This window comes from Salvelinus alpinus, chromosome 27 (genome assembly GCF_045679555.1).
Source record: "Salvelinus alpinus chromosome 27, SLU_Salpinus.1, whole genome shotgun sequence".
NCBI lineage: Eukaryota > Metazoa > Chordata > Actinopteri > Salmoniformes > Salmonidae > Salvelinus > Salvelinus alpinus.
The window spans coordinates 14,110,390-14,119,739 of record NC_092112.1 but is presented as its reverse complement, the minus strand read 5'-3'; the positions used below and the strand labels follow the sequence as shown (position 1 = coordinate 14,119,739).

The 9,350-nt window shown below is 40.4% G+C and overlaps 1 protein-coding gene across 1 annotated transcript in view; it reads left to right on the top strand.

The window, feature by feature from the left end:
- Positions 1–1,769: 1,769 nt before the first annotated feature.
- LOC139555991 (B-cell lymphoma/leukemia 11B-like) overlaps positions 1,770–9,350 on the top strand; it is a 56,516-nt gene continuing 48,935 nt past the window's right edge. The window contains exon 1 of the mRNA XM_071369429.1: positions 1,770–2,788. Within this exon, the coding sequence (XP_071225530.1) occupies positions 2,725–2,788 (64 nt within the window). The 5' untranslated portion in view covers positions 1,770–2,724. The remainder of the gene's footprint in view (positions 2,789–9,350) is intronic.

The window sequence follows — 9,350 nt, the reverse complement described above, 5'->3', positions numbered from 1 at the left end:
TACCATTAAAATTATAGACTGATCATTTCTTTGTCAGTGGGCAAACGTACAAAATCAGCAGGGGATCAAATACTTTTTTCCCTCACTGTATAGATACAAGTCACTCTGTGTACAATGGCCTCTTGTCAAAAACGCTCTGCTTGTTGACAACACACATAGATTACCTATCAGATTTCCCTACACTATTTCTACGTTAGGGTCTTCTGAGGTTGATTTGAGACAGAGCTGACATGACATTTCATTTATATAAATAATGACTGTCCCGGACGTCCCATAGGTCTGGCCTCAAGCAATCAGACTTCTAATGCTCTTAAAATGTACTTTCATGTAATATTCATAGCAGCCTATAATAAATGTTGTATACCATTGCCTCGCTTGATCTGAAAGGGAAATTGTGTCCACATGAAGTTCATTTTAATTTGATCATACTTCATTTGATCATACTTCATTTGATCATACTTCATTTGATCATACTTCATTTGATCATACTACATTTTGCAGTCACTAAAATGTCCTCATTCGTATTGAACAATATAGCAATTAGTATGCTATAGTACTTACATGATACTTAATTAGATTAAAGACGCTCCTCTTTTACACTAATTGGGGCATGACTGGATAGACAAAGGTGAGGTCCTAGGAAATCTACATGTATGACGCACTAAAACTATTTAAGTGCTTAATCTAAAATAATGTTACAAACAGTCTGGAATAATTGGAATCCGGTGTTTACCTTTATACACTATGTCTCTCAAGTGGGTCATTCAGTTTCATCATCCGATCTATGATGACCAGAGAGCATTACACTTTAATGTTATTGAAGGTGTTTTTTTTCTCTCAAGGAGGCCATAGTACTTGACTGACCTGATCGTCCTGTCCAAATAGGAATGATTTAAATTGGTATAGAAATCCCTATTATGGCAAATTAAGTGGCATTTTAAAGGAGAAAATGATGTGAGGAAATGTGATAGTTGAGAGATCAACTGTTTTCCCGAGACTCGCTAATAATGCACATATTGTACAATGAAACCCAATAAACTGACACACAGCCACAGGGGAACGTTAGAGGAGGCTAACGTCGTCATGCCAACAGAGGGTACTGTTGCTTCACAACAAGGTGGAGATTAATATGTTGAACACAGACAAACACAGGGGAGATTTCCCTTTTGACATACCTGTGCAGTATGTCTGTCTATTGTTATACATGTGACAATGGACTGCTTTCCCATCAATTGTTATTGTTTTAAATATGAAATGTTTGCTACCTCAATTAATTCAAGAATCATTATAGGCCAACATGTCTGAGAGGGTATAGTGCACAACATTTAAATATACTGTCCTCATAACAATGGGTTGTTTTTTATTATGTATTATTGCATTAATGCCTCAATTAATTATAGCCTAATGTTCTTTTTGGCACAGCATTTTTTATGTAGGCCTTCGTGTCTTATTTTACATATTAGCAAAATGATAAACAACTGAAACACTGCATTAGTGATAAACATCATCTTAAAGAAAAATTGCTATAGCATTTACGCAAAGCGAATGTCGGTAGCCTATTGAATGTAGAATCAAATCTAATTTGGACCAAATCACTTCTATGCTTACCGCATAACCCCAGTCTTCAAATTACTCAGGCTAAAAGTAGCCTTATTGACAGTTTAAAGCTTTTTCAAAATCCACCTTGAAATCTGTTACATGATATGCCATCATCTCATTGTGAAAGCGATTTGGAAGGGGTTGTCTGCGCTGCACGCGCGCACGGTTTGCTTTGGTTTCCTCGCGCTGTGTCCATTTGATTCCTTACCGCACGCGCCAAACGCGCGCACTCCAGGTAAGCCAATGGGCACGCGAATCACCGCTAGTCGCCCCCACTGCCCCCAAGTCCCACTAATGTCTCTCTCAGCGTGGACGCAACGTCACGTCCGCACTTGAACTTGAATTCTTATCCCATTGTACAGAGGCAACCCCAGCCACACACACACGAAGGGGTCCTCCCAAAGCAACAAGACGGAAACACTGGACCTCCGCTGTTTGGAATGAGAGAAAGAGGAGGTGTTTTGCTGTAACTGGCTGTTGTCTCCTTCTCCCACCTCAACTCCTAGAGCGTAGAGTTCCATGCCATTCCGTTCACCGTTGCCAAGACGCGCGCCGCGAGGACTGACTGGGGCCAAAGCTCACATCACGTAAATTAGTAGCTAATTTGTTATAATTATTTGAGAACATATCAGAGGAGAAGAAGAGGTGACAGTTGAATCGAATATTGACCCATCGGTCGAAGAGTGGCATGCACCGTAGGCTACCCCAGTTGTCAACGAGCTGCAGAAGAGGACACCTCGTCGGAATTTAAATGATCGTTATTCTCTGCAATTATTACAATATCCATTGTTGTTATTAACATAACCTTACAGAAATATTTGCATGCACCTGCATGTTTCTGTTGTATCCTAAAGCTTCCTTTGGCAATTCCAGGTGTTGCGTTTAGAGTGAGTGATTCTGCGATAAGAGAACTGGACAATATTGACCAACGGTTTTTACCCGCCATTCAACAACCACAATAAAAACACACTAGGCTCATTTTCACTTACAGTAGCTTTGTGTAAATCGTCTGAATTGGAAGCAATTTGAAAAAGTTACCGGGCACCAGACCAGCGGAGGATCATCACGGAGCAAGCCGACCCCAAGCGCAGGTCTCCGGGCGATGCCAGAGTAGATGCAGGGGCAATGTCCCGTCGCAAGCAGGGGAACCCTCAGCACCTACCACTGTCGCAAAGAGAAACAATACGACGTGAGTATGATCACCTTATAGATCAATTGATAATAGCCTAAATATGTGAATTTTGCATATTATATACCAGATTAAATTACCATTATCACGCTCAATTATTAGGATGAATTTAGGCCTACATGTTTACGGTGTGAGACTGGAGCAAGCAAGATACATTTTAAACACGTATCTTATTCTATAGCATAGCTATTTATGTTTAATGCAAACCACTTTTTTTTTTATCTTTGCAAGAGGGTTGGAATGGTCTGATTTTTAAGCAGTCTTTGCAAGAACCTGAAAAATCAAAAGTCCAGAATAACTTTCTTTGTAAGGACCTACTGTTGTCCTGAAAAAAATCGAGCGTGCATTCATGGTTATAACCAGCCTTTATAGGTTAATGTTTCGGGCGTATTTAACCAATAATTAATTCACATTTAAACCAAAATAATTGTGCAACAAAAACATACTATTTTATTTCACAATTTACAATTCCAAATGTAAAGATAATGTATTTATTCATTCTAAAAGCCTATTGTTGAATCTTACATTTCTGTCCCTGAGGCTAACTGTCATGTGGCTATTAGGCATTGTGTTATTGAAATTAATTAACCAAAATTGCACTTGTGTTTTAATTTGTTGAGAAGACATGTGACACTCATAGAGTACTGTGAAGATAAATAACATCCTGGTTGCTTGGAAGATAAATAACATCCTGGTTGCTTGGAAGATAAATAACATCCTGGTTGCTTGGAAGATAAATAACATCCTGGTTGCTTGGAAGATAAATAACATCCTGGTTGCTTGGAAGATAAATAACATCCTGGTTGCTTGGAAGATAAATAACATCCTGGTTGCTTGGAAGATAACATGCCATCCTGGTTGCTTGGAAGATAACATGCCATCCTGGTTGCTTGGAAGATAAATAACATCCTGGTTGCTTGGAAGCCTTTCAAAAAACATTCAATTAGACTTTAGTTGTGCATAACGCCATAATCACACACACACACACACACACACACACACACACACACACACACACACACACACACACACACACACACACACACACACACACACACACACACACACACACACACACCAATACTTAGAAGGCATCAATAGTTCCTTGATCAGTCCGTGAAATGTAGTATCTTCATGATTTCCCTGAAATCCTTTATTATTTAAGTTAGCCCATTCAATCATGCATTTTGAGAATGGTATTGCCTATACCCTTTTCTGCTATATTAAAACTATGTATTTATGTCAGCGTGACATACAGGTGCATATTGAGTCTATAATTATTATATGCAGTTTAATCGTCTCTTTCTTTTGGCCGGAGCTGCTGCTGTAGCTGCGGGTATTATCGGCATATTGTGCATTATAGACCTGCACTTTATTAGCGAAAAGCCATGTCTGGCTACCAAGTTATTGGGAGAGAAGAAGAGCATGTGGATCAAGGTTGTGAATAGTTAGTTGATGTTCAGCCGTCTGGTAGGCCTATAATAACTTATATTGGAAAAGGACGGGGTATCTAAAATACCACCAACGTCACCAAAATGCTTGAAAACGATTTGCTTCCTGTCGTGGATTCCAGGCTGGTGGATTCGGGTAGGCAGGCCTTCATTTAATGCCGTAATCATCAGTAGTTAATCGAAGTGAATTTCCCAGGCCCGAACCGATATGTTATAGATTACATCTGATTGAAGATTGTTGTGGGCATATGAGTAAAATACGTCACATAATCACATTTTAAATCAGTTAAATAAATCCAGAGTTTTCCCAGCGCTCTCTCCCGTTCTTAAATCCAATTTCATAGTGGCCTAATCTAGCTAATTCATAACAGAGGTTTATGATGTAATCTTTGGAAAAATCTGTTTTGTGTTGAGCGGGTTAGGTACATTCTGTCCTACCCAACACTATTTAACATGTAGACTAATCATTTACTCTGCACCCTTTTTTACTGGATTTAACCCCAATTTATTAGACATTTTAATCTTCTTTTTATTCTATCATGACTTTTTAATCTTTCAGTATTTTAACCCTCAACCCCAGATATCAATACCAAGTATATATATATATATATATATATTTTTTTTAAAGCAAGTATAATCATAACAGCTTGAAGAATTAAATTGAAACAATTTATTTCAAACCAAAAGTATTTTGCATGTCACAAAGGAAGGCCTAACATTCTCAGTGTAGATCCTGTTACCTTCAGTTGTGGTCTAACCTTGCGTGCTGATGTGACTTGTAAAATTGTTGTAGCCTAGCCTAGGCATGCATCCTCCATCTGAGGTGCTCTGCTGTGGTTGCATCGCAGCTTGCTGCAGCTGTGGCTGGATTCCCGCTGTCGGCTATCAGACAGCAGCAGCCATGTGTTGTCAATAGGCCTGAGTAATCAAATTCAAGTGTTGTCATTCTCTCTTCATAGCAGGTGAGAGGAATCTAAAATGATAGCAGTTAAACCAGCAACCTGGTCAGATGTTGCAGGACGAGGACAGGAGTTTTGTATTACAGTTGTTTTCATCAGGTGTCGTTCACAGCAATCCCCTTCCCCAAGTATGCAGATAATGTGCTCATGAGTAGAACTGAAACAGATACAGGCCTATTGCCTGCGCCCACTGTAAGTGTTATTAGATTACATGTATTACTGAAAGGATGGGAGATGTAACAGGTTTGTAAGAGATGCTACATCTGCATTGTAGGTTAGCAGCAGGAAAGAAAGGGTGTTGTTTTCTGTCTCACAAACCACCCTAGCGTTTTTCAGTTGAAGAATCGGTGAGGATGATGGACAGGTGAGCCCGAGGCAGGTCTGTGTTTAAGTTCATCAACAGCCCCGGGATGCAGCTCGTGACATCACACAGGGCTCGGAGGACTTTCCACCACTGTAATAACTCCTACACACCTATGGCTCATTTGCTTACTGAGCTACGGAATGAACCGTGTGTTCAAATATTTAAAAAAAGTTTGAAAATGCAGTTGACCTTCTTCAACGATAACCTAGTTCTATAGCGAATATCTGAAACTGTGAGTGTGTGTGTGTGTGTGTGTGTGTGTGAGTGTGTGTGTGTGTGTGTGTGTGTGTGTGTGTGTGTGTGTGTGTGTGTGTGTGTGTGTGTGTGTGTGTGTGTGTGTGTGTGTGTGTGTGTGTGTGTGTGTGTGTGTGTGTGTGTGTGTGTGTGTGTTTGCATGTGGGCGTGTATGTATTTATGACTGGGAAGGACAGAACAGTTACTGACCTGACGTTAAGCCAGAGGATTTAAACGATTCAACTTTAACGTTAAATACAATGCATATATTCTATGAAAGAAATGTAATTAGACTATAAACTAGGAAAGAGAGAATGACAGAGAGGGAGAGAACAAGAGAAAGAGAATGTAGAATTTGTATGTGTCCATCTGCCCGTCTGTCTCCCCACCTGTCCCTAATTCTGTCCACCTGTGTCTGCGTGTGTACATATGCATTGCTTGTGTACATATGCATTGCGTGTGTGTAGCCGTGTGTGTGTGAGGTTTTGTGTGTTTGCATGTGTCCATGCCTGTATTTACAGTATAGGCCCTGCAAATGAATTAACACGTAGTGTGCTCATATGTATGTAAACCGATACTGGGCGAGCTGCCTTGTATCACGCCATATCCCCCAGGTTAGCCCTGGAGGCAATACACCCATCTGGGAGGGAGAGGAGGGAGGGAGGGAGGGAGGGAGGGAGGGAGGGAGGGAGGGAGGGAGGGAGGGAGGGATGAGACCAGAGGCTAAAGGACAGTGTTGGGGAGTAGTTCAACTAGTAATTCAAGTACATTTTACAGTAGCTTGGTGGTAGTTGAACTAAATTCAAATCTTGGTAGTGTTACCAGTAGTTAATTACTTTTTGTAGCATTGTAGCTAACTACTGGAACTACAAACTACTTTCTTTTGCAAAAAGAGTATAAAATATAGCTTTGAGCAGCTATGAACGGGGTTCACAGGATGACAGAAAGGACACGATCAGTTGGATAACAAAGCAAGCACTCTATCATGTAGGAACTGTTTTCCGTTATGTGCAATCACTGAAAGCATTACCACGTTTATCTCTCAATACCATGGTTGGCGCAAGTGAAGTTTAGTCTAGTGCTGTAGGCTGGTTATCTTGAATGCCGCAGGTAATCATTCTTAAATTCTCGGGATCCCGAGTGATGCAGCGGTCTATGGCACTGCATCTCAGTGCTAGAGGCGTCACTATATTACCTGGTTCAAATCCAGGCTGTATCACATCCCGCCGTGATTGAGAGTCCCATAAGGAGGCGCACAATTGGCCCAGCATCGTCTGTATTTGGCCGGAGTAGGCTGTCATTGTAAATAAGAATTTCTTCTTAACTGACTTGCCTAGTTTAAATATAGGTTAAATATTTTTATATTTTTAAGTCATTACTTAATGTATTGAGTTTATATACAAATCCTGGGGTCAATTTGACTAATGGTTTATGTTAAGATAAGTTAAATATTTTTAGCGTTATTTTAACAATATTTCACATATAATTTAAATCTAACATTCTTTTATGCAAGACAAAGTCCACTTGACCAATAGTTATTGATCTAGTATCTTGGGTGCCACTGGTGCCAATGGCATCTATAGTGCCACCAACTGGTCTGGTGCCAATGGCATCTATAGTGCCACCAACTGGTCTGGTGCCAATGGCATCTATAGTGCCACCAACTGGTCTGGTGCCAATGGCATCTATAGTGCCACCAACTGGTCTGGTGCCAATGGCATCTATAGTGCCACCAACTGGTCTTGTGCCAATGGCATCTATAGTGCCACCAACTGGTCTGGTGCAGCCATCTAAAGTTGCATTGACTTTATATTCACAAAGATTCTAAGGATATATACATAAGGTTTACATACCAAGTTTCATGGCTCCATGTCCATGGGTTCAGTTCTTAAAGCCCTGGTGTGATATAGTGCCATCTAGTGGTGTAGCGTGGCTGACTTTGAATTCAGCGACTAATCATTCTCAAAATCATTGGCTAATTCATTGAGTCCATATATACCAAATCTGGAATCAATCTGATTTATGATTCATGAGAAGATTTTTACTGTATTTTGTTTAGCACTAGTACATGTGCTAACGTACATCTATAGGTACAGAGCGGACATATTTGAATGCAACAACAATTTTTTCTCTCAAAACCATTAAAGACTGATGTAATGAGTCTTAATCCCAAATCTGGAGTGAATCTGACGTTATGATTCACGAGGAGAAGATAATTACAGATGATTTTGACCATTAGCATTACATTGTACAAAGAATGAGTTGTTAAGCCAATGAGTCCCACCCTATCGTCAGCGCGTTTTCGACTTATAACCCCTTTTAAACATTGTGTACAGACTGTGTAGTACCACTGGCTTTGTCTATTCCGTCTGCATCCGTAGATACCAACCATTATTCGGTGTGATTAACGGGGGCTGAGCTACAGCGGTGTTTGTAAGACAAGGGAAGAAGAGGCCTGGAGCCGGGTATTTTATACAAAAAATGTCTGTAGAGTCCCAATGGTTTGAGCTACAAACTAATAAAAGCTATCTATGAAAAGCTGAGACTACCAGCTACACAAGAATCGAAAGAAGGTAAGGGGTTAACAGGACATAGTGTCTATAATACTGTAATAAGCTCACACAAATTCACAGAGTTGCTGTCACAAACTCCACACTGTTGTCACTGACTAGTTGGATATTCATTTCCTAATGAGTAAACAATTTCTGTACTTACAGCATTCATATAAATACATTGTTTTATCAGGTTTGTGCTTTGACAGACCTGATAAATACATCTTATTTATTTGATTTACTTTTGTCAGTAAAACTCATGAATGGAACTGTTTATGTGAAATTGGTTTTTGTCTTATACTTGTAGCCCTGGTTGTCCTAAAAAAAGAACATGGCAAAACACATCATTGTGAGCCTAAATATCAGGGCTGGACGTGCAGATGAATGAAAAGCAGATTTTTCCTGGAATCTCAGGACTGATAAGGTTACATTTTTGAGATCTCAATACCACATTCAGTGAGGTCGATCTTAGGGACGTCCATGATAGCGATGATAGCGACGGATGATAGCGATGACGTCCATGATAGCGATGATAGCGACAGATGATAGCGATGAAGTCCATGATAGCGATGATAGCGATGACGTCCATGATAGCGATGATAGCGACGGATGATAGCGATGACGTCCATGATAGCGATGATAGCGACGGACGATAGTGATGATGTCCATGATAGCGATGATAGCGACGGATGATAATGATGACGTCCATGATAGTGATGATAGCGATGACGTCCATTATAGTGATGATAGCGACGGATGACAGCGATGACGTCCATGATAGCGATGATAGCGACGGATGATAGTGATGACGTCCATGATAGCGATGATAGCGAAGGATGATAGCGATGAGGTCCATGATAGCGATGATAGCGACGGATGATAGCGATGACGTCCGTGATAGCGATGATAGCGACGGATGATAGTGATGACGTCCATGATAGTGATGATAGCGACGGATGATAGCGATGATAGCGATGACGTCCATGATAGCGATGATAGCGA